Source organism: Bos taurus, chromosome 9 (genome assembly GCF_002263795.3).
Source record: "Bos taurus isolate L1 Dominette 01449 registration number 42190680 breed Hereford chromosome 9, ARS-UCD2.0, whole genome shotgun sequence".
NCBI classification, from domain to species: Eukaryota; Metazoa; Chordata; class Mammalia; order Artiodactyla; family Bovidae; genus Bos; species Bos taurus.
This window is the reverse complement of record NC_037336.1, coordinates 27,904,861-27,931,625: the sequence shown is the minus strand read 5'-3', so window position 1 is coordinate 27,931,625 and position 26,765 is coordinate 27,904,861. Positions and strand designations below refer to the sequence as shown.

Here is a 26,765-nt window from a genome sequence, read left to right as displayed (position 1 = left end):
GTTATTACATAAGCCTGTAGCATCCCTATTCTAAATCTCTAATGGGTACCAACATATTAAAAGAGACACAATTCCTATTCTAAATCTCTAATGGGTACCAACATATTAAAAGAGACACAATTTCTATACTTATCCTCAGTGTGAGCTTTTATATTTGCCATACTGTGACAGCGCTCAAAGAGTTTACAAACTCTTATAAATGTCTATCTGCTTCTTTTCTAAGGTCTTTGAGAACAAGTACCATGTCTTTTGGGGCTTCCTGGGTGGCTCAGTGGTAAACAAACTGCTTGCCAATGCAGGATGCATGGGTTCTACCCCTGGATCAGGAAAACCCCCTGGAGGAGGAAATGGCAACCTACTTCAATATTCAAAAAAGTCCGGGAAATCTCCTGGTTAGAGAAACCTGACAGGCTACAGTCCATAGGGTCTCAAAGAGTTGGATACGACTGAGCACGCACACACCACATCTTTTATATTGCTAGGTCTCCAATATTTAGCAAATTTCCCTTGGAGATGTTATGCACTGATTAAATATTTGTTGAGTGAAAGAAGAAAAGAAGACATAATTTCTACAAGAAAAAAGAATCAGACTTACATCTTCTTTATTTCCTCCTTTCTTAATGCCTAGCTGCAATATGATCTCAAGAGAATTAGGATTAAAAAAAAAAAAAGAGGAAGAAGAAAGAAAGAAAAGTAAAAGACACTAAGGCAATCTACAATTAGCATTTCATAGAGTTGGAAAGATGTCAAGTGGTTAAAGACAGTAAGCTTTATCTAGTGAGCTTCTTAGTGCCTTTAGTCAATTACTAACTAGTAACCCCAGCCAAGACACTCAACTGCTCCAACCCTGAGTTCCCTTTCTATAAAACAGGTTTTATAATACCCACTTCAAGAGTTGTAAGGATTAAATGAGAGCACAGTGAATAAATTTGACTGTTACTACTATCATTTTAAAGTGCCTTGATAAAAATAACTCATATTGGCTGTGCTAAGTCACTTCAGTCATGTTCAACTCTGCGATCCTATGGACATTAGCCAGCCAGGCTCCTCTGTCCATGGAATTCTCCAGACAAGAAGATTGGAGTGGGTTGCCATGCCCTCCTCCAGAGGATCTTTCCAACCCAGGGATCAAACCTGCATTTCTTACATCTGTATTGGCAGGCGTGTTCTTTACCACTAGTGCCATCTGGGAAGCCCTTTATATACAGTATGTAAATGTTAATCCCAAATGCCTAATTTATTCTTTCCAGGATTATTATTCAGAGTACTCTGTCTTCCATGGCTTCTTTCATTAATGTGACCTGATCATTCATAAGAACACTTGTGATGGGCAAGATCCTAAGAGGGTCTCCAAGACTTCCTGCTTCCTTGGTGTTCAGGCCTTGCATAGTCCCTCAGTTGGTATATATGGTAAATTTCCTACCATGGTATGTTATATGGCACATGCATGCATGTTTAGTTGCTCAGTTGTGACACCATGGACTGTAGCCCACAGGTTCCTCTGTCTATGGGATTGTCCCAGCAAGATTACTGGAGCGGGTTGCCATTTCTTACTCTAGGGGATCTTCCCCACCCAAGGATCGAACCCACATCTCCTGTGGCTCCAGCGTTGGAGATAAATTCTTTACCACTGAGCTACCTGGAAAGCCCTCATATTGGCACAGCTTACTAACTTATTTTGAATATCTGCTTTTGGAATTCCAAGAGAGATGGAATTGAGTAAGATATCATTTTGAAATGTTTTAAGCTTTACTTTTACTGAAAGAAAAATCTTGAGGATTTTTAGGATGCATGATACAAAAAAAATTACTGGGCATTTTGCATCTATATGCTAAGATCACAAGGGAAACTCAGGCTACATAATTTTCCAATAAACTGGTCAAAATCATCCCATGTAAAAAAAACTGTTTCTGACATTTCACTTCCTGTTCCACTCTGTATAATCTCATTAAAATTTAATTCATGGTGTTGGGAAGAGAAAATGTTTTAATGTTAAGTTTTGTTTTTGTTTCTTGTTTCTTCAGAAAATAATTCATTCTGAATATAAACTGTGATCAAAATAATTTACCTTATATGGGTACAGGAAATATTTAAATATCATGATGTGGATGCATACAGGGAAGAAACAGTCTACTTATTTACTCTTTTTCTTATGTATTTCAATCCTTCTTGTTGAAAATCTTCACAGATCAGAACACAACTCCCTCATACTCAAGTTTAGGGTTGATTTTATTTCTCTCTTCATTGAGAGGGAAGTCTGGATTCTTTGTAAGAAACACTAAAAAGACTTAAAAATAGTATCTTTGTATACTCATTTACTTTTTCCAGGCCCGAATATCATTTTTCCTGAATAATTTTTAATATGAACTTTTTCCCTTTCTGAGGTTTAAAAATTTATTTTAAAATTCTTTTTTTTTAAACCGAAACTCCTTTATGTCCTTTCTGCTTTGAGCCCAAGCACACTTTTGTACTGTTCAAACGAAGGCTAGAACATGGGGGATTATCTCAGAGATCCCACAGCATGTCATGACGTTAAATCCCTCTGAAGTATTTTAGCTTCTATCCGGCTAATCCAGATGTGATATAAGAGGCAATCTAGGATCATCAGAGGTAACAAGTCAGCTGACTTTTCAGTACAAAACTTTTCAGTTTTGACTTTTCAGTACAAAACTCCTCCTCAAAAGAATGAGCAACTATTGTCTTACATGATTTCTGTGATTACAAAACACTGGAAAATAGATTCTCTTGACTTCAAAGCAATTCAAGCATTGTAAATGTTTTAAATATAGTCAAGCTGCCATCATCTGAACTCAGACTTGCAACCTAATCTATTTGGGAATGAAAAGCTTACTTAAAAGTAATCTACCGTTGCCCTATAATTTTGGAGCAACCTGAAATCAAGGCTTGGAATTACTAATTAAATTAGGTCCTATTTATGCCAGAGTCCCAATTATTTATTTGTCTAAACAGTTTTTAAAATATGTTCATCTAGAACATTCAATTCAGTTCAGGCACTCAGTTGTGTCCAACTCTTTGGGACACCATGAACTGTAGCACGCCAGGCCTCCCTGTCCATCACCAAGGCGAGGAGTTCACTCAAACTCATATCCATTGAGTTGGGGATGCCATCCAACCATCTCATCCTCTGTCGTCCCCTTCTCCTCCTGCCCTCAATCTTTCCCAGCATCAGGGTCTTTTCAAATGAGTCAGCTCTTCGCATCAGGTGGCCAAAGTATTGGAGTTTCAGCTTCCACATCAGTCCTTCCAATGAACACCCAGGACTGATCTCCTTTAGGATGGACTGGTTGGATCTCCTTGCAGTTTAATATAATTGTTCCAATATCACTCATAAGTGTGTGAAGTATCTGTATAATTGATATTAACTGGTAAATCACCACAGAATACATAAAACCCTAAAAAAAATTATTCTAGATTTCAAATTGTCTAACAAATAATGACAAGCTGATGCATTTGTCAAATCTTGCCCAAGTGGGTATGTACAACATACAAAATTCAAATACAAGATAACTTTCTACAATCAAGTGCTTTTCAAATATAAAAAAGATGGAGTGAACATAAAAGCTATAATATTCTCAAAATACAAGTTTGGAAAATAGAAGGTTGCCCTTTTAGACTGAAACTTAACAGTGAACACATATGAAAGATACCATATATTATCTTGCCAACTATATCTACACACAACAATATTTCAAAAATTATTTTTAATTACAAATAAATATATTGTCACAGTCTGTAAATTATTTTGAGCTCTGTAGGTAGAGAAACATATTACAAAAGTTTCTTAAAGTAAAAGATGATAGCCTATGTTTGGTATGCATAGTTTTTAATGCTATGTTCAAAGCTATAAGGCTCTGTCAAGTATTTTCTGTAGTTTGTCAATGACAAAGGAAGATCCTCTATGGCGAAATCAAATAGCTAAAGGTTTTAGTTTGTTCAGAATTTAATAGCATCTGCCATATGGGGCTTCCCTGATGCTCATATGGTAAAGCGTCTGCCTGCAATGTGGGAGACCTGGGTTCAATCCCTGGGTCAGGAAGATACCCTGAAGAAGGAAATGTCAACCCACTTCAGTAGTCTTGCCTGGAAAATTCCATGGATGGAGGAGCCTAGTAGGCTACAGTCCATGGGGAAGCAAAGAGTCGGACATGACTGAGCGACTTCACTTTCTTTCTTTCTTATACAGTAACTGAAAATATTCTATGGAAATAGATTCGATTGTTTCATTTAAACAGCACAAGTTGGATTAATCAGATCTAGTTAACTCATTACCACAAAGGTATTTTAATGTAAGTTCTAATGGAGTAATATACTTGAATGATTTTTTAAAATTTATTTTTAATTGAAGGGTAATTGCTTTATAGTATTATGTTAGTATCTACCAAAGATCAACATCAATCAGCCATATGTCTACCCATGTCGCCTCCCACTTGAAATGAATGATTCTTTAAATACATTGCTGTATTTCACAAACTTACCTTTTGCCATTCAGTTATGACCAACCTAGATAGCATATTGAAAAGCAGAGATTTTACTTTGCCGACAAAGGTCCGTCTAGTCAAGGCTATGGTTTTTCCAGTGGTCATGTATGGATGTGAGAGTTGGACTGTGAAGAAAGCTGAGTCCTGAAGAATTGATGCTTTAGAACTGTGGTGTTGGAGAAGACTCTTGAGAGTCCCTTGGACTGCAAGGAGATCCAACCAGTCCATCCAAAGGAAATCAGTCCTGGGTGTTCATTGGAAGGACTGATGTTGAAGCTGAAACTCCAATACTTTGGCCACCTCATGCGAAGAGTTGACTCATTGGAAAAGACCCTGATGATGGGAGGGATTAAGGGCAGGAGGAGAAGGGGACGACAGAGGATGAGATGGCTGGATGGCATCACCGACTCAATGGGCATGAGTCTGAGTGAACTCTAGGAGTTGGTGATGGACAAGGAGGCCTGGTGTGCTGTGATTCATGGGGTCGCAAAAAGTCGGACACGACTGAGCGACTGAACTGAACTGAACTGAAGCATCAAGGACACAAACACATATTTTCTAAAACTGAGTCCTTCAATTCAGAATGTATTACTATTGGAGTTTTAGTTTTACCACAACGGCCTCCTAATCTTATATTGTATATCTTGTAAATGTATACCTTCCTTCCTAAGGCAATCTAGATGAAAGCTTCTTCATAATTTGAAAATAACAACTTTTTACTACTGGAGTATCTGTGGTGCTATCTCTAAAAAAGGCAGATTGTTTTTCTTACCTATGAGCTTATCAAACAATTAATCCTAAATTATCTATCTCTTATGTTTTCAGTTATACCTCATCCCTTTAAGCAGCAGTCTCTCACAAATCTGTTTATCAGGCACTAAATTCACCTCCCAAAGCAAAATTGAAGACTCTTACTCCTTATACATTCACACACACGCATATAAAAGAAAGAAACACTACTTTCTTCTCATTTTTGGATCTCCATTCCAATCTGGATTTATCCTTTCACTGCTCCTGTCTTTTCTGTCATCACATCACAACTTCTAAGTGACATTTGCCAAGTTGATAATTTTTAACTTCTTGAAACATCCACTTCTAAAATGTCTCTATTACCAAACCCTTTTGCTTTTCTTTTAACCTCTCCCCCAATTCCTTTTAGTCCCTATTACTTTATTTTCCATTTTCTAATGTCTCGATGTTGGGAATTCCCCAGGTCTTGATTCTGTATTCTATTCTCTTCTTTTGACACAATCTCTCCAGGTGATCTCATGCGTTCCCAGGACAATAATTTTTATCTAAATGGACTGCTGTTTTTACGGTTTCACTTCAGTATCTGCTCTGAATTCCAGACCCGCCTCTCTGACTCCTTGGAGTATATGGGCTGTGGAGCCACACCGCCAGAGTTAATGTTCTGGTCCTGACATTTACTGTGTGTCTGAAGCAAGTTACTTAACCTCTCTGTGTCTTGCTGTGCTGTGCTCAGTAGCTCAGTCAATTCCCACTCTTTGAAACCCCCATGAATGGTAGCCCACCAGACTCCTCTGTCCAAAGAATTTTCCAGGCAAAAATATTGGAGCAGGGGTTGCCATTTTCTACTTCAGGGGATGTTCCTGTCCTAAGGATCAAACCCATGTCTCTTGAACCTCCTGCATTGACAGGTGGACTCTTTACTACCACACCACCTGGAAAGCCCCTCTCTGTCTTCAGTGTCTCAATTTTACAAGGATTATTATAAGAGCTTATTTATTTCTCCTAAAGATCGAATGAGTTAGTATATATGCTGCTGCTGCGAAGTCGCTTCAGTCATGTCCGACTCTGTGCGACCTCATAGACCGCAGCCCACCAGGCTCCTCTGTCCACGGGATTCTCTTGACAAGAATACTGGAGTGGGTTGCCATTTCCTTCTCCAGAGTTAGTATGTATAAAGTACTTAAAATAGTTCCTGATACAAAAGTTGAGAAAATGAAAGGAATCTAGGGTCCAGTGCCTAGGGCTCAGCAGCTTCAATGCCAGAACTAGTTCAATCCCTGGTCAGGGAACTAAGATCCTACATGCTACATGGTGTGGCCAAAAATAAATTAATAAAATTTTAAAAAATGAATTATGCTGTGTCACATATACCTGAAACAACACACTTGAATTCTAGGTGTTTTCCATTACAGCTGTTTTCATATAGGCTTCCCCATTTCAATAAATGACCCCATCTTTTCATTGGTGCACCTCTTCTCTTTTCTCCCTCTAACCCTATTATCTAAATGGGAAAGTACCTGTGTTAAATACAAATCAAAACATTTCTCTCCACTGTAAACACCCGTCAAGAGTTTCCCATCACACTTTTAATAAATTCAAACTCCTGTGCATGTCCCAGGTAGTGCAAGTGGTAAAGAATCCGCCTTCCAATGCAGGAGACTTAAGAGACATGGGTTCGATCCCTGGGTCAGGAAGATGCCCTGGAGAAGGAAATGGCAATCCAGTCCAGTATTTCTTGCCTGGAAAATTCCATGAACAAAGGAGCCTGGCAGGCTACACTCCATAGGCTTGCAAAGAGTAAGACATGACTAAGCACACAGGTAAAATGTCCCTGCATATCCTGACCCCTTGTACCTCCTCTCCCACAAATCATACATATACACACTATCATATACACACCACATTAACACATATAAAGATGTCCTCATCAATGGCTGGATCCTTCCAGTACACTGGATTACAAATAAATGTCTCTGAGAGAGGCTGATGAACCCATTGTTCCCATTGTTATTGCCCAGATTTGTTTCCTCCAAGTCCCTTACCCCGTGTTACACATGTGGACATTATGTTTTCTCAGTCAATGTATGCCTCCCATATCAAACTGTAAGCTCCATTAGGCCAGGGCCTAATTGGTTTATCCACCTTTAGGTATACTAAGCCCTTGGTACAATAGAGGCATTTAATGACTATTTCCTGTAGGAATGCATGTAAGAATAAATGAGTGAATTCATCCTTTTCTAGTAGCTTATTTCAGAAAAGTTAGCCTGGTTTTTCAGGATCCTTTTTATTATTTATACTTTTATTCAGATAATTCTTCAGGAAAAAATCATGTTGCTACAGTTTATGTAAAGAACAAATTACATTTGTGTCTCGTGAGCACCTTAAATTGCCCAATTTTATTATGTTGTTTGATTGAGCCATCTTTTGTAGCTTTTAGGGGAACTCAAAGATAGGTTTAGTCATTGTACAATTCAGGTCTTCAAAACCATTTCATATATGAATTTTATCTTCTACAACATTTCTGAAAGAATCTTTATTACAGACACATTGGATAGCCTCTTTCAACTTCCATTTCCCTCCTTCCAATTGGAAAAATTGGAATGCAAAAAAAAAAAAAACAACAAAAAACTGTCTTCTGGACTCCCTTGCAGCATAATAAATTTTATTATTTAGATGCTCCTATAGGAGACTGAAAAAAGGCAGGAATGCTTTTGCAAACAAGGCCACTTTAATGTGAGTGAGTGGCTGAGTCTGGCCTCAACACTTTCAGTATCTAGTCTGTGGGTGTGGAAAGACAGGCCTCGAGGCAGCTTTGAAGAACAAAGCAGTTTCCTGGCCTAGAGATAATCTTTGCTGCTCCATAATTCAATGTAGTCTCTTGATACCAATTTTTCCTGTCCTTACAACAATTTTTTGTGCATCCAGTTCCCTGTACATAACCCCTACCGCTTGTATTAACTAGAGTGGTACGTATATCTAGCACTTAGTGAAACTGAAAGTGAAGTCGCTCAGTCGTGCCCAGCTCTTTGAGACCCCATGGATAGTAGCCTGCACCAAGCTCCTCCGCCCATGGGATTTTCAAGGCAAGAGTAGTGGAGTGGATTGCCATTTCCTTCTCCAATCTAGCACTTAAGCCTGATACAAACATAAGGAAGATTTTAAGTTTTTACTTCCTTTCGTCTTTGCTTTTTTAAAAATAGTATTTCTTCAGGGTGAAACACATCTCATAACATTGTAAAAATATATTGGTGATTTTTTTTTTCATTTCAATTGATATTTTTAGAATGACATATTCGGATTTTTTCACTGTGGACAATTTCAAATATATGCAAACAAGAACTTATTATACTAAATCCCAATGTATCAGTTATCCAGTTTCAATTCATGGACTAGCAACTTTATCTCCTATAAAATCCCACCTATCTTTTCCCTAATAGATCACTAACAAAGTGTGATTTAGCAGTTTCAAGCATTAGAAGCTCTTTTATGAAACAGAACTTAAGCCTTAAATTCATTTGCATCTATATAATAGTAAAATATAAATGTAATAAAATAAAATAATAATATAACGTATAAATATGCTCTATAATCATACTAATATGAAAGTTAATAGAAATATAAAAAAAGTACTGTGATAAAACCCATATATTAAATAAGCATCTAGGCATATTTCACATCTTGCAGATTTGCTACTATTTGGGACTAGAATAATGCTATCAGATGTTCTGCTGTGTTCTTCTAACTATTTTAGGAAAAAATAACATACGAATTGCAGCTTTTTAAGATTTTAGGTTATTCTCAATTTCTCTTGTTATCTCTAGAAATTTTTACTATTTTAATAATTAGCTTCAAACTGGCTGTTTTTAAAGCATATTTCCCTCTCACGAAAATATAGTTGGAAAATTATTAAACTCTGAAAAGAAACATGGGCTTCCCTGGTGGCTCAGACAGTAAAGAATCCACCTGCAATGTGGGAGACCTGGGTTGGCAACCCACTCCAGTATTCTTGCCTGGAGAATCCCTATGGACAGAGGAGACTGGCAGGCTATAGTCCATGCGGTTGCAAAGAGTCAGACACAACTGAGTGACTAAGAACAGCACAGAACAAAAAGAAACATGAATTGGAGATCAACACTAATTGAATATCTCTGTCTGTCTGTCTGTCTCTCTCTCTCATACACATACATACAAACACAATTTTGAGTATGTAGAAGTTGTGTTAGTGCTCGGTTGCTCAGTCATGTCTGACTCTGTCATCCCATGGACTGTAGCCCACCAGCTCCTCTGTCCATGGAATTTTCTAGGCAAGGATATTGGAGCAGGTTGTGATTTCCTCTTACAGGGCATCTTCTCAACCCAGGGATTGAACTTGGGTTTCCTGGGTCTCCTGCACTGGCAGGAGGATTCTTTCCCACTAATCACCTGGGAAGCCATTTGGAAGTTAAGATCGTGCAAACAAATAACTTGTGCATATTTTAATCAGGAATTTGAACTGATTGGTAAAAGCCAATAGTATTTCATGTAATTAAATGTAAAAATGACATATAAACAAACTGAAAAATGATTCCAGGGACAAGCTTGATTTTTCCACACTTGCTGAGCAGCCCTCCCCAGATATGCTGTGCAGTCACCCAGTTCAGACCTTGCTTCAGTGGATGAGCACTGGCCTTGCAGGTAAGGATACTGGCATAATTAGTTCTCTTGCCAGTGGTGTACAATCGCACTCTGACATGACTGCTGTGCTAATAACACAGGTCTCCTAGTAGCAGAGACGTATCGGATTTTCCCATCACTCTCTGAACAGAAAAGTGTGGTGCCTTTCCCTTCAAAAACAAAATTCAAATCAAAACTACCACCATATACACACCATTGCATTTTGCCGAAAGCATTTTTCAGGATTTTGCTTTTTCACACCTGTGATAAAGACTTTGACAATTCTAATTCAAAACTTTCCTCTGCAAACACTTCAGTAAAACTGATGGCCCAGCTAAAACCGTGTTTCTCTTTAGCACTCAATCATATAGCTGTCACAGATACAGTGATCCAAGCAATCAACTCTCAGTATCATCATGTGGTAAGAATTGTGTTTTCCCTTTCTTATGATAATGTTAGGGCAAGTACACTGATTGAAACCACCCACCCTGGCCAGGCACCATAGTAACCATTTGCTTGAGTTATTTTACAACAGGAGGTTCTGGTAAGGAACAGGGAACTAATAAGGCTCCACAAACCGGAAGAGTTCGGGAAAGGTCAAAAGGAAACACCACATGTCCAACCATCTCCCAGAATCCTTCTCTCTGGCATCCATCTTGACTGAACAAGGCGTGTACCACCAGGAAGGACTTGAGTCAGAATGATTGGCTAAGGACAACCAGGAAACTAATCCCATCACCATAAAACCTGAGACTGCAAGCCATGTGGCAGAGCAGTTCTCCTGGGTTCCCTTACCCTACTGCTCTCCACCCGGGTCCCCTTTCCCAATAAAATCTCTTGCTTTGTCAGCACATGTGTCTCCTCGGACAATTCATTTCCCAGTGTTAGACAAGAGCCCAGTTTCGGGCCCTGGAAGGGGTCCCCCTTCCTGCAAGATGCACATTTCACTAGAAGAATAAAGATGCTTTAAACAAAACAAGATAAATGAATGTTCAATAATAAAATTAATATAATAATAATAATAATTGAAGTTCAAAGTAATTGGCAGTCAAGTCCCCAAATCAGAGAACACATGACTATCTCTTCCTGGATTATTTCATAAGCCAAGCAGTCATGTATTTTACAACATTTTACCCTACTTATAGCACGATTTTCTGTAATTTCTATTTACTACTTATTTACTATTTAACAAGAGTAATCCATGTCTAGTTTGTCATCCTATGATCTCCTTTTTCTCCTTTACCACATTCTATTCCCAACCAACGCTGTTATTTCCTAAGAGAAGTCTTCACTAATGGCATCCAGCCCAGTCTACTCTCCCAACACCATGTCCTACCTTGGAGCTCTCTTCAATTTCACCTTCATTTAAGCTTACCTACTGACTCATTTTCAATGGCATTGTTTTCAGCTTATTATCACACAGGGAAGATCAGGAAATCTCATTTGCTTTGTGTTAATATAGCTCAGAGGAATTCGTTTGCTACCCCATGCACAAAGGCCCTAAGAGATTTGCATTTTAATAGAGGACAATTCTTTCATAATTCAAAGAAATGGAGTTTCTCTAATGGTGGAATTTCAAGCATCACTGACAGTAGTGGAGGAAATATTTGGGGTGAAAATACTTACACCAAACAATAATGGTTGGGACTACTATCTTTTTCACCTAGATTTAAGCTTAACTTGAATAAAAGCAGATATTCATGTTTGAACAAGAGCAAAAGCAGAACTAAATTTAAAGCAAAAATCTACACTGTTGAACAACACTATTTCTTAATGGAATGCATTATTATCTTTGTGTTCTTCACTTCTCATCTTTGCAAAGTTATACTATGTAGCTCTTCTCAGTTTCATTATGTCTTGACAAAGATGGCCTTAAAGTTCTCCTCAGCTTCACTAAACTTAGGCACCTTCTGGTCCTTAGGCTCCTGACCTTTCTTTTCTCGCAGCATTTACTTTAGAAAATTTGTAATTGTAAATTTTTCTCTGCTTTTTCAAGACATAAATCTTCTTAAAAGCCTTCTTTTAGTTTTACAACCTAGAGTGCTTTTTTCAGAGATGTGGAAGCCACTTCTTTGAAATATAGTCATCAAGAAAGATAGTGCATCCATCTCCAGGTTCTGTGGGAGGGTAGGAACCTAATTCCCTTGGGAGCCTTGCTCCAAGTTGCAGAAGTACTCTCTTGACTTGAAAATAAGAAAAAGTTCACTCTGCTTCTGAGTAAGCTCAATCAGCAAACACAGATGGCTTACAATCCTCCCACCCTTTTCCAGCTCTTAAAATCTCTCTTGCTTTGGTTTCAGTGAGACAGACTTCAGAATGATTTCTGGTCTCCTATCTATTTAACCTTGTACTAAGAATTTTTTGCTTTGACATCCTGTACATGGACAGATTCAAGTAACTATATTAAATCTGTTTACACTGCCTCAAGAGTCCATCATTAACGAGCATCCTGATATAATCCAAGGAAGCAAAGAAAGTACAATACCTTTTCTTTTCACATCCATGGCAGTTTCCTTCTCAGTTTTCATTTTGACATCTTCTTTGTCTGGCAGTAAAATGAGAAAATTAGAAACATCTGTTTGCTAAGTCTGCTAAGTCATTTCAGTCATGTCCAACTCTGTGTGACCCCAGACACGGCAGCCTACCAGGCTCTCTGTCCCTGGGATTCTCCAGGCAAGAACACTGGAGTGGGTTGCCATTGCACTGCCTTCTCCAGTGCATAAGAGTGAAAAGTGAAAGTGAAGTCGCTCAGTCGTGTCCAACTCTTTGCGACCCCATGGACTGCAGCCCACCAGGCTCCTCCATCCATGGGATTTTTCCAGGCAAGAGTACTGGAGTGGGTTGCCATTGCTTTCTCCTATTTCAGGGCACATTTTACTGCTATTAACATCCAATTCATCTTGTATACAGTGATTCTAAATTAGAGTCAATAGTCATGTCAAATATGAGTGAACTAGCACCACTGTAACAGAACAGTAGTTTCTGTGTGCTTTCCTTTCAGGGAAGGAACACGTTTTCACTAAGTCAAAGAAATAATCTCTCATGATTGTACGGATATTAGATAACATTGTTAATTATGATATAATCCAACAGTTTTTCTAAAGGATATTAAAAGGGGTATATTGAATGTTCTCTGGGTTATCAGGCCACCATAAGCATGTCAAAAGCTCAGAAAAGTCTTGAGATCACTTGGGACTTCAGATGCACTATTTGAAAATGCAAATAATGCATTCAAAAAGAACAAAATAGCAAACCAATCAACTAGTTTCTTTCCCATATATTCAATAATTTGCTCTTTTGATAGACCATTTTATTAAACTAAATTGAATAGTAATAGTGACATATATATAATCAAGAAAAATAATGAAGTAGAATTGAGTATCATCACTAAGGAAGGAAAAAAATACTCAGTAACACATTTTAGTGGGGAATGGAATGCAAAAGTAGGAAGTCAAGAAACACCTGGAGTAACAGGCAAATTTGGCCTTGGAATACGGAATGAAGCAGGGCAAAGGCTAATAGAATTTTGCCAAGAGAACGCACTGGTCATAGCAAGCACCCTCTTCCAACAACACAAGAGAAGACTCTACACATGGACATCACCAGATGGTCAAAAACGAAATTAGATTGATTATATTCTTTGCACCCAAAGATGGAGAAGCTATATAGAGTCAGAAAAAAACAAGACTAGGAGCTGACTGTGGCTCAGATCGTGAACTCGTTCTTGCCAAATTCAGACTTAAACTGAAGAAAGTAGGGAAAACGACTAGACCATTCAAGGTATGACCTAAATCAAATCCCTTATGAGTATATACTGGAAGTGAGAAATAGATTTAAGGGCCTAGATCTGATAGATAGAGTGCCTGATGAACTATGGACGGAGGTTCATGACATTGTACAGGAGACAGGGATCAAGACCATCCCCATGGAAAAGAAATGCAAAAACGCAAAATGGCTGTCTGGGGAGGCCTTACAAATAGCTGTGAAAAGAAGTGAAAAGCAAAGGAGAAAAGGAAAGATATAAATATCTGAATGCAGAGTTCCAAAGAATAGCAAGGAGAGATAAGAAAGCCTTCCTCAGCAATCAATGCAAAGAAATAAAGGAAAACAACAGAATGGGAAAGACTAGAGATCTCTTCAAGAAAACTGGAGATACCAGGGGAACATTTCATGCAAAGATGGGCTCGATAAAGGACAGAAATGGTATGGACCTAACAGAAGAAGAAGATATTAAGAAGAGGTGGCAAGAACACAGAACTGTACAAAAAAGATCTTAATGACCCAGATAATCACGATGGTAGCCAGACATCCTGGAATGTGAAGTCAAGTAGGCCTTAGAAGCATCACTACAAACAAAGCTAATGGAGGTGATGGAATTCCAGTTGAGCTATTCCAAATCCTGAAAGATGATGCTGTGAAAGGGCTGCACTCAATATGCCAGCAAATTTGGAAAACTCAGCAGTGGCCACAGGACTGGAAAAGGTCAGTTTTCATTCCAATCCCAAAGAAAGGCAATGCCAAAGAATGCTCAAACTACCCCACAGTTGCACTCATCTCACATGCTAGTAAAGTAATGCTCAAAATTCTCCAAGCCAGGCTTCAGCAATATGTGAACCATGAACTTCCTGATGTTCAAGCTGGTTTTAGAAAAGGCAGAGGAATCAGAGATCAAATTGCTAACATGCGCTGGGTCATGGAAAAAGCAAGAGAGTTCCAGAAAAACATCTATTTTTGCTTTATTGACTATGCCAAAGCTTTGACTGTGTGGATCACAATAAACTGTGGAAAATTCTTCAAGAGATGGGAATACCAGACTATCTGATCTGCCTCTTGAGAAATTTGTATGCAGGTCAGGAAGCAAAAGTTAGAACTGGACATGGAACAACAGACTGGTTCCAAATAGGAAAAGGAGTTCGTCAAGGCTGTATATTGTCACCCTGTTTATTTAACTTATATGCAGAGTACATCATGAGAAATGCTGGACTGGAAGAAACACAAGCTGGAATCAAGATTGACAAGAGAAATACCAATAACCTCAGATATGCAGATGATATCACCCTTATGGCAGAAAGTGAAGAGGAACTCAAAAGCCTCTTGATGAAAGTGAAAGAGGAGAGTGAAAAAGTTGGCTTAAAGCTCAACATTCAGAAAATGAAGATCATGGCATCCGGTCCCATCTCTTCATGGGAAATAGATGGGGAAACAGTGGAAACTTTGTCAGATTTTATTTTTGGGGGCTCCAAAATCACTGCAGATGGTGACTGCAGCCATGAAATTAAAAGATGCTTACTCCTTGGAAGAAAAGTTATGACCAACCTAGATAGCATGTTCAAAAGCAAAGACATTACTTTGCCAACAAAGGTCCGTCTAGTCAAGGCTATGGTTTTTCCAGTGGTCATGTATGGATGTGAGAGTTGGACTGTGAAGAAAGCTGAGTCCCGAAGAATTGATGCTTTTGAACTGTGGTGTTGGAGAAGACTCTTGAGAGTCCCTTGGACTGCAAGGAGATCCAACCAGTCCATTCTGAAGGAGATCAGCCCTGGGTGTTCTTTGGAAGGGATGATGCTAAAGCTGAGACTCCAGTACTTTGGCCACCTCATGTGAAGAGTTGACTCATTGGAAAAGACTCTGATGCTGGGAGGGATTGGGGGCAGGAGGAGAAGGGGATGACAGAGGATGAGATGGCTGGATGGCATCACCGACTCGATGGATGTGAGTTTGAGTGAACACCGGGAGTTGGTGATGGACATGGAGGCCTGGTGTGCTGCAATTCATGGGGTCGCAAAGAGTGGGACACGACTGAGCGACTGAACTGACTGACTGAACTGACTGAACACATTTTAAGAATGTTTAGGCTTGAATTTTCTTTTAAAAATTATCAATCTCAACTTCATTTGGAATATTTATATTTGTTTGTTAAGGACAATAACTAAAATTGTTAAGGGAATTTCTTTCCTAGAAAGAACAGCTTTAACAGTAACATTACAAATGAATACTAATTAAGTTATGTTAGCTTTAAAACTGGAGAAGGCAATGGCAACTCACTCCAGTACTCTTGCCTGGAAAATCCCATGGAAGGAGGAGCCCGGTAGGCTGCAGTCCATGGGGTCGCTAAAAGTTAGACACGACTGAGCAACTTCATTTTCACTTTTCACTTCTCACTTCCATGCATTGGAGAAGGAAATGGCAACCCACTCCAGTGTTCTTGCCTGGAGAATCCCAGGGATGGAAGAGTCTGGTGGACTGCCATCTATGGGGTCGCACAGAGTCGGACACGACTGAAGCGACTTAGCAGCAGCAGCAGCTTTCAAATTGCTTACCTTTCTTTTTTGTTTCAGAAGTCACGTTCTTCTCAGCTTTCTTCTTTTCTTCTTCTTTTTCTAGAGAAGAAATTTAAAATATTCCTTTTAGGAAAATGTAGTACAAAAGGAAAATCAAGTTTTGAATAAAGGATTACTGGTAAAGTTAATTCTGCCTCCAGATAGTTTTGTGACTTTGAGCAAGTGATTTAATCTCACTAAGCCTTATTTTTCTCTTTTGTAAAATAACAGTACTTCCTTTAAAGTTAGATAATGTTTACAAAACATTCTGCACAGTGGCTGGCTGACAGCAAGTGCATGCAATGGTAGGCTGCTAATATTCTTTACAAAAAGTGAAAAAGATAGTTCAAGCTTTCTGAACCAAACAGTTGTTTGTCTAGTGCCTAAAATAAGATATTAATACTGGAAATTAAAATATAATTTCAGAGGAATGATTTTGCAGGTAGGCTAAAAGAATTACTTTTTGTTTTCATATGTTCAGTCTCCTTAGAAATAATACATTAGGCCATTGTGTGTGTGTTAGTCGCTCAGTTGTGTCTGACTCTTTGCGACCCCATGGACTGTAGCTCATCAGGCTCTTCTGTCCATGGAATTCTCCAGGCAAGGATACTGGGGTGGGTAGCTGTTCCCTTCTCCAGGGGATCTTTCCAACCCAGGGATTGAACCCAAGTCTCCTGCATTGTGGGCAAATTCTTTACTGCCTGAGTCACCAGGGAGGCCCACAATAGGCCATTAATGATATCTATTTTGATTTTACTGTTTTTCAAATCTGCCTCTTGTCAACAGACATTTGGAGTCTGGTGACATTTGTCTGGCACTGTACTGGGGACATAAGTTCCAGTGGCCTTTCTGAGTGGCTCTATCAATCCGTGTGCTCAGACTGTCTTTTCACCCAGAGGTTGCAGTAAATCTGACTGACACACAGAGTGGTTTGACACTTTGTGGGGCCTCTAGACTTCTTCATGGGGGATTTGTCTTTCAGAGATCTGAGAAAATCTTGGTCTGAGGGGCAGAAGGAAACTCAAATGGTGGCCAGTGATAGCCATGCAACAACTAGACATCCCTGGACACTCTTCTGGTAAGTGCTCTCATTTCAGATGACAAAGTCATGTAGAAGTACACAGTTGTTAAAATGGAATATTCAGTACTTTTAGGTGTGAGGCAGCTGTAAGCACAGTTAATGTCGGAAACTGACTGATTTTTATCTTCAGTTAGTAGTGCGATTTACCTTATATTTGAAATACCTTTCTGTTTGTAATTTGTCTCCTCAAGTATAAATTCCAGGCATTCGAAGATTTTTATTACCCAGAACTATTATGAGATTGTTACTATGCTGAAGAAACTCAATGTGTAGTTCTAGTATGAATGCTTAAGTTGCCTACTAATGACTGCATCTTATTAAATACAGGAATTAATTCATTCCCTTAGGTATAGAGATTTTTTACCTACAAGATCAAACACAACCCTTTCTTTCAATGTCAGACGTATAATTTATAAAGAACCTCTTTTCATGACTCTTAGAGATAAGTTAGTGTGGTAGGGAGAAATATATTCACACTCTGTCTAAATGTATCTACAGCGTACCATTACAGCTCATCTAATCAGAAGTAGAAAGTCAGGAAGTCAGATTTTGATAGTTCTAGAGTCAGAAATAAACCAAGTGAATTCTACTTTGCTTTTTCCTAAAGGTTTATCCATATTAAATATGTAAATCATGTTTAAAATTCTGAATAAATATACTTTTGATTTAAGTATCAGTACTTTCAGCTTCTCTGGAGGAAATTTTATGTTGTAGGAAATTTTTCATCTTATCTAAATAGATACATATGCCAGACAATTGAATTGGCATTTGCTAATAAACATTACCATCGGATGCCACATGTCAGAAAAGGAGTTAATTAACACAGAGACTAACTGTAAATATTTCTTAGCCTAACTTAAAAATCAATGCCATAGTCATGATAAATACAGGATAAGATCACATGATAAGATCACAATTTAGTATCCAACTTAGTATCTGAGTCTCTAAGTTTCATAATGTAGATGAATAAATATTTTATTAAAAAGTTCATGATAATTAGTTCATGTTATATTAAACTTGGGAATGAAAGTAGGTATTTGAGGCTATAAGATGGAAGACATTCTTTTCATTTTTTTTTAAAGAGAATTACTTTGTGTAATAAATTCTACCCTTTATATTAATATAGCTGGGATTTTATTGTGGTGATACAGTATCCTTGCTTTAGTTCAGATTGATTAATGCTTCCATTATACACTCTTCCTGTGATTATGGCCATACACTGAAAGAGTCGTGAATAAGAACAGAAATCCACAAAAAGCAGGTATAAATAATGTACTTTAATAACATTTTTATGAATTAGACCTTTAAGCTGTCATTATGGGACTTACTTTATTCATGGTTAATTTATTTAAAATATCAACTTCTGAAGATCCCTTCATTTCTTCAAGTACTACCATCTATTCTCTATGTGATCTGGCAGCAGAGAAATTAAATTTTTCATTTATAAAAGGTACAACAATTTAATTATCTCCTTCTTGGATGTAAAAGTAATCCATGTTTCTTACATGAAGACTCTCCTTCCCTTGACATTTTTCTCCTTCAGTAGTCAACAATCCTCCTTTCTTTCCACCTGACTATGCACCCACACATCCAATTTACTCCTCATGCTCTCCTCCAATTTGTTTGCTGTTTTGTTAGTAACAGCTAGAGAAGAGTTAGGACATTTTATATCATGGGTTCTCAGAGGGTTCGCAATTGAGTGTGTCCATAGAGTGTGAACTTATCAGTATAGTGCCTTTCTCTGACAAAGTGTCATAGGCTGGGAAATGATGGCTCTATCTGGTAGGGATCACAGGAAAGACTGGCTGAGAGAGAAATTCTGTCCACAATAAGCAGCTCTGAGCCACAAGTATGTTATTAGTTTCTGCATAAATTAACATCAGATGAAAGAAAAATTAAATGACTTACTTTTTACTTCCTAAGCCCTTACAATGGGCTTTTCTCTTGCTTTTAAATGTTTTTATGCCATCTCAAAGCCAGAGAATTCACAATAGTTAATTATAATTGTAAAGCTTTTGAAGATGCCTGTTCTTAGCAAAACGAGCAAACAAATGCAAATGCTTCATTTTCATCTTATGTTTTGTTCTTCCCCCTCATGCCTTTCTTGTGTAGAGATTATCCAAAATTTACATGCTTTTGTAACTCTCTGTGGCCAGGATTGATGTATTCTTGGTCCCAGTTAAGTAAATAAGGACATGCTTCTTTCATAACAATGCATTCCAACACAGCTCTTCACTGTCACCTTGTTTGCTTAGAGTGGCAGAGGTTGACCTGGAGCCCTAGTCACAGTACATCACGGAAAACGTCACAGAAACAGATAAGTTCAATTACACCAATGACTATCAGAGCTTTCCATTGTTATCTACAGAGAGGAATGAAACACGAGACAATGGGAGGGTGCTAGCACCGGTGACTTTGGTCTGAATTCTGTCTCTGATCCCTTCTGGTTGTGACATTGCAACGTGCTCTGACACACGGAATTTCATTTACCTCATTTGAAAAATGGAACTAGTAAAATCTACCTTGCCAACTTATTGTGAAGAAACTGAGCCAAAGTGCTTGGACAAGAGTGGACGTTCCAAAAGAATAATGATAGCATATATTACTATATTTTTGAAACAATCAAAATCTGACTACATAAAATCTTCAGTTTTTCTAAGTGTGACATTTGTTGATCTGAGTAAATGCACATTAATTCTTATTTTTCTGTGTTGAGGGAGGCTATATCAAGAATATTATATATTGTGAAACTTTAAGAAAAAAAATAGGAATTAACATGTTATAAAGGGGCATTGTGTTGGAATGAAGTGGATTCCAGTTATTCTATAAATAGTAGTTTCTGCATAATGAAATTGTAAGCAAATCTTCTGTCTTCAACCATAAAAGGCAGAGGGAATGAGTAGCATATACTCAAGTCTCTCTTCATTTGTCTATTCCTTTATTTCTCCAAAGGAAGTATGTCTCATCTTGCATCTATTTCCTAATTTTTCTGAGAACAGTTAACTCAAAAAGCTTTCAATTTGTAAATAGCTGCTTATGTTCTCCCATTGCTATGGCTTAAAACATTTTAAGGCTAGAGAAAAGTCCATTTTTAAGTCTTAATGAATATGTTTATGTTTATATGTATGCATTATATATTAATACATATATAAGTGTATATAAAGTCATATGATAATAAGGGTCAGAAAAAATACAAAGCTAGGTTAGAGGATTAGAGTATGAGGGAATGGGAAGTGGCTTTTTTTTTTTTTTTTTACGAGGAACAGGGTTATACATTTTTGAATGAGCACCATTTGAAAAGATACTTGAACAAAAGTAGGCTCCTAGGGAGAAGAATCTTCCTGCAGAGGCAACATATGTGCCAAGATCTTCAAAGAGGAGCATTCTAGCTATATTCAAAGAAGAGCATGGAGACCAGAGTGGCTGAAGCGGCAGATGTAGGAGGAGAATGGGAAGAGAAATGGTCAGAGATGTAGCTGGGACAATCACATCGAATCTTGTTCACAATAAGAATTTTCCATTTTATTGTGAGTAAAGTAGGAAGTCACTGACAGGTTTCAAGCAGAGTAACTGTATTGTGATGAGTTATATTTTAAGAGGAATTTTGGCTGCTGCTGAGTGATGGGTGTCAAGTGCCCCACTAGATTGTGTGACCATGTTGCAATGAAGACTAAGAAAGTAAAAGGATTCAGTAATAATACTCTTCTTCATTTTTTCCTTTTTTTTTCCCCAAAAATTGCCTTCAAATTTTATCTGGGACTCTTGAAGGAATGCAACATTATAGGCACATGGTGGGAGTACCTCTCTTTACATTGTAACTAGGTTACTTTAATAGCAAAACTCTTCACTTGAGTTATATGGAGTAAACTAAACTGGCTTTTCAGAACCAGAATCCAGTCTTTCCCTTGACTTTTCCTTTAGTGAATGCTGAATTTTTCTTACAAGTCAGTTTTTCTCATTATCAGCTACTAACAACAATTCACAACCAGAAATTTTAGAGCATTTTCCAGTGACTGCCCAGAGCCTTTACATAAACAGTTGGTTTATGTCAACAAATCAACAAATGATCAGGTAACCTTAAGTCAAACCCTTTGCCAGGGTTTGAATTTTAAACTATTCCTACGAGGAATTTTGGGTATGATACTAACAAGGGATAAAGTTTACAGTTAAAAAACATGGATTTAGGGGCATTATGGGTGGAGACAGGGTGGCTCAGATTGTAAAAAATCTGCCTGCAATGTGGGAGACGTGGGTTCAATCCCTGGGTCAGGAAGATACCCTGGAGAAGGGAATGGCTAACCACTCCAGTATTCTTGCCTGGAAAATTTCACGGACAGAGGATCCTGGTGGGCTATAGCCCAACTCCATGCAAAGAGTTGGACCTGACTGAGAGACTAACACTTCACTTTCATTAAGGGACGTAGTTCACTTCAGTTAAGTTCAGTTGTTCAGTTATGTCCGACTCTTTGCGACCCCATGGACTGTGGCATACCGGGCTTCCCTGTCCATCACCAACTCCCAAAGTCCACCCAAACCCACGTCCATTGAGTTGGTGATGCCATCCAGCCATCTCATCCTCTGTCGTCCCCTTCTTTCCTGCCTTCAATCTTTCCCAGTATCAGGGTCTTTCCAAATGAGTCAGCTCTTTGTATCAGGTGGCCAAAATATTGGAGTTTCAGCTTCAGCATCAGTCCTTCCAATGAATATTCAGGACTGATTTCCTTTAGGATGAACTAGTTGGATCTCCTTGCAGTCCAAGGGACTCTCAAGAGTCTTCTCCAACACCACAGTTCAAAAGCATCAACTCTTCGGCACTCAGCTTTCTTTATAGTCCAACTCTCACATCCATACATGACCACTGGAAAAACCATAGCCTTGACTAGATGGACCTTTTTTGGCAAAGTAATATTTCTGCTTTTTAATACACTGTCTAGGTTGGTCATAACTTTTCTTCCAAGGAGCAATTATTTTCATGGCTGCAATCACCATCCGCAGTGATTTTGAAGCCCAGAAAAATAAAGTCAGCCACTGTTTCCCCATCTATTTGCCATGAAGTGATGGGACTGGATGCCATGATCTTAGTTTTCTGAATGTTGAGCTTTAAGCCAACTTTTTCACTCTCCTCTTTCACTTCCATCAAGAGGTTCTTTAGTTCTGCTTCACTTTCTGCCATAAGGGTGGTATCATCTGCATATCTGAGGTTATTGATATTTCTCCCGGCAATCTTGATTCCAGTTTGTGCTTCATCCAGTCCAGCATTTCTCATGATGTACTCTACATATAAGGGAGGCAGCAGAGGCCCAAATCCAAGAGCACCACGTGAAAGTGCAAAAGCTGCTCCTGGGACAATGGTATGTGAATTCTGAGATGAGTATGCAAGAGTTACTCTCAATGCCAGCCGAAGGAGGTGCCTGCTGAGTGCCTACTCCTGTCCAGTAGGTAAAGGCTGACAACTCTTTGTGAAACAGTACCATTCATGAAGTAGATGTCCAAAGGAATCCAGAGCTAATTAGTGTAAATCCAAACATTTTCAAGATACCAGATTATGTACACTTCTTTAAGCTTCAAAAAAGACTGTCGAAACGTGTTCTCCATGTTGCAAGGAACAGCCAATTCTGACTCCGTGATGGATATGTTTCTTTGATTTTAACCTTTGCTTTTTGTTGCTTTTACTATTGTAGTCATACATAATGCCCTGCCTCAGGGAATTCTACCCCTCTGCCTGATTACTAAACTAAAAGTGCCCTTGTTCAGCCTTTGTTCAGCTCATAGGAAGATAATCTGACCCTGTTATTGTTGTTCAGTCGCTAAGTCCTGTTGGACGTTTTGCGATTTCATGGACTCCAGCATGCCAGACTTCTCTATGCTCCACTATCTCTCAGAGTTTGCTGAAATTCATTTCCATTGAGTCAGTGATGCCATTAATCATCTCACTCTTTGCTGCCCCCTTCTTTTGCCTTCAATCTTTCTCAGCATCAGGGTCTTTTCCAATGAGTTGGTTCTACCCATCAGGTGGCTGAAGTATTGGAACTTCAGCATCAGTCCTTCCAATGAGTATTCAGGGTGGATTTCCTTTAGGATTGACTGGTTTGATCTCCTTGCTGTCCAAAAGACTCTCAAGAGTCTTCTCCATTACCATAATTCAAAAATATCAATTCTTAGGTGCTTAGTCTTCTATATGGTCCAACTCTCATATCAGTACATGACTACTGGAAAAACCTAGCTTTGACTATATGGATCTCTGTTGGCAAAGTGATGTCTCTGCTTTTTAATATGCTGTCTGACCCTGCTCACCTGTGAATGGCTCCAAGAGTAAAGAGGTTATCACATCCCCTCCCTGAGGTTGGCCATTCCAGGAGATATTTGCAAAATAATGGCCTTTTACTTTACTTCCTCAACTTCTCTTGTTCTCTGTTCTATAAAAGAACCTGGCATCCAGACCCTGACAAGATGGTTATTTTGAGACATTAGTCTGCTATCTTCTCAATCAGCTGGCTTTCCAAATAAAGTTGTATTCCTTGCCTCAATATCTTGTCTCTCAGGTTTATTGGCTTGTTGTGTGGTGAGCAGACTGTGCTTGGACTCGGTAACATAAATAGTTATTTTATATGATCAGAACAAGGCCAAAATATTGTGTTAGTTTGGTTTAATGAAACTGATTTTAAGGTGATATAAAATTACACTGCAGTAGAATACTATAATAGAATATAGCACATGACCTTATATGTGTTAGAATATATACTTAGTTCTCAGATGAAAGTCTACATATCCTTTATGAGATAAAACGGGCTCAGGAAAGATGAGTAACTTGCCCAAATTCGCAAATCATGTAAGTGACACAACAAGGATTTAAAACTAAGGATCATTGAAAACTCTGTTCTTTCCCCTACAACGTGGAATATGAAGTTTGCAGTAGACTTACTCTAACAAAAAATTACAAATGAACTAAGGTGTGGGCAGAAAAGAAGCGCCAGCTTCTAACCTATCTTTGTGAAACTTGTCTTTCAGATCTCTCAAATCCAAAGTTCTCTGACATAATGACAATTTTTTTGTTTCTGAATTTAGTATGCAAAAGAGAATGCAAAGGGAAAGATTATTTGATATATTTCAAATTGCAAAAAAGTTTGTTAATTAAACTTCCCATTTGAAATGGATAAAGTAGATTGCGCCCAAACCTTTCAAAAATGAAAAAAAAAAAAAAAACTTTATAAACAATAAAACAATTGCATTATTTTTGAATGGATTATGTTTATATAGATAAAGATTGCCACATCTGTTCTTTTTCCTTCTGGTATTTATTTTTCCTCTCAATGCTTTTACATTCTGGGAAGCAAATGCTCAATTAAAGTTTATTGAGTCCTAGACTCAAGTGAGAAGCTCTCCATCCACACCCTCATCTCTGAATAGCTTCAAAGAGAGTATTTTGCATTTTCTTTTTTGTTCTTTTTTATTTATTTATTTTCTTGGTGCTACAATTATTTGAAGTTTATCTAAAAGCTTTTTAACCCTTTTAAAATGTAGTTTTTATGCGGAATCATTGCTTGCTGAAGATATTTTAGTATAAATTTTCTAATGCATCTTTCTACAAGGGTAAGGAAAATATAAGATCCATTTCTAGTAACCGTCAATTTTCAAAATCATATTATTTACATATAATTACCTTTTCCATATTTTTATCTATATACATTTCCTACATTTGTCTGTAGCTGGAAATGAATTGCAAAAGTACTTTGTTGCATTTAAAATGTCAAAAATACCTAAAACATCAGAGAATTGAGTTTTTCCTGCATGTGACTAAATTATTGATATTTAAGAAAAAAGTTGGTTATCATTTAAAATCAAAGTATAAATTACTCTAAAGTATTATTTCAAAGATATGGCTATTTTTATAACAGATCCTTGAGAATTTAGCTTTTCAGTTACTAAATAAATTAGAAAGACTCAATAGTTATTTTGAAATAAAATTTGACTTTAACATTACCAAAAGTTACTGGTATATTGGGCACATTTATAAGTGTGATTTTTAATTAAAGCCTTTTAATTATTGACATTAAGCTTAATGCATGAAAGTGAAAGTCGATCAGTTGTGTCTAACTCTTTGTGACCCCATGGACGTCCATAGAATTCTCTAGGCCAGAATACTGGAGTGGGTAGCTTTTCCCTTCTCCAGTGGATCTTCCCAACCCAGGGATCGAGCCCAGATCTGCCGCATTGCAGGCGGATTCTTTATCAGCTGAGCCACAAGGGAAGCCCAAGAATACTGGAGTGGGTTACCTATCCCTTCTCCAGCAGATCTTTCTGACGCAGGAACTGAACCAGAGTCTCCTGCATTGCAGGGGGATTCTTTACCAACTGAGCTATCAGGGAAGCCCAAGCTTAATACATATCAATATTTATAAAGGAAATAAGTGCCCCTTCAACGAATACAACTTTTCTAGTTGTAATTGTTATAATATATGGAATTCAACTTTATTTCAAATGATAGACCACATAAGTTTCATCATCGTTCATAAATTATACCAAACCATTAATGCAATTTTGGTCTTCTTCCTAATATAAGGAAGGTCTAGTCTAGTAGATCAAATTTTATTACACAAAATTCTTACATAATTTAAGCGAGTATCTGTCACCATTTATCATGTGAACAATTGCCAAGACTTCTTACTCCATTTGGGTAAAACAGACCTGGCTTTAACAGTGCAGCCACTTTTTCCATCAGTACTAGACAGAATGAATAATCTCAATGGGGATTCTAAGAAGTTTATAAAACAGAAAGAAACATTTAGGTTAAGCTGAAACAAATAGCAAATAAATGTTTTATGATGAAAAAATGGTACTTATAAACTAGAGCTTTGGAGGGACCTGGCTTTTTTTTGTAAAATGCTTTCTGAGAGAAATTTGCTGGCACAAGAAGGTTCCAATTAAAATTTCATAATAAGGAAGCTATAAAAATCACACTCACTCTTATTCACAAAACTTCTCATCCCTAATTTTCTCTTTGGTCAAAATATAGGGGAAAAATCTAATCTTAATATCAGCATGAAAGTTATGAAAGATCTCTGAGCCAAAAAGCTGGCCTTCATCAACAGAAAGCCCCTTACTCTTCCCTGATTCTTGGTTGTCATCTCTTGATTTTTTGATTTTTTATTCTGGGGATCTCCAGAATAAAAATATTGCTACTGGACTGTCAAATCAGATGACATTCCTTGCTATACTGACAGATGTATAGGGGAAGAAAAACATAACTTCTTTATCTTATTATGGGTAAAGTTAATGATTTTCCCAAAGAGTATTTTTAATCAATAATGGGAAATCAAGACTATTATAACAAGATGGAAAAGTTTTAACTCTGGAGATGCAAGTTTCTTAAGAATATTTAATGTGTACTAAAAGACAAACCTAAGGAGCATATTTAAAAGCAGAGATATCACTTTGCCTACAAAGGTCCATATAGTCAAAGCT

At 37.8% G+C, this 26,765-nt stretch overlaps 1 protein-coding gene and 1 long non-coding RNA gene across 51 annotated transcripts in view; one reads left to right on the top strand and one right to left on the bottom strand.

The window, feature by feature from the left end:
* The window catches only part of TRDN (triadin), a 415,031-nt gene that overhangs the window by 184,578 nt on the left and 203,688 nt on the right, over positions 1–26,765 (bottom strand). For all 50 annotated transcript variants that reach the window (XM_059890081.1, XM_059890082.1, XM_059890083.1 and 47 more), the window contains 2 exons: positions 16,223–16,282; positions 12,388–12,447 (listed from right to left, as the gene is read on the bottom strand). In XM_059890081.1, coding sequence (XP_059746064.1) covers positions 12,388–12,447; positions 16,223–16,282 — 120 coding nt within the window. The remainder of the gene's footprint in view (positions 1–12,387; positions 12,448–16,222; positions 16,283–26,765) is intronic.
* LOC132346210 (uncharacterized) overlaps positions 17,100–26,765 on the top strand; it is a 55,033-nt gene continuing 45,367 nt past the window's right edge. Inside the window, exon 1 of the long non-coding RNA XR_009495980.1 lies at positions 17,100–17,300. This is a non-coding gene — a long non-coding RNA (uncharacterized lncRNA). The remainder of the gene's footprint in view (positions 17,301–26,765) is intronic.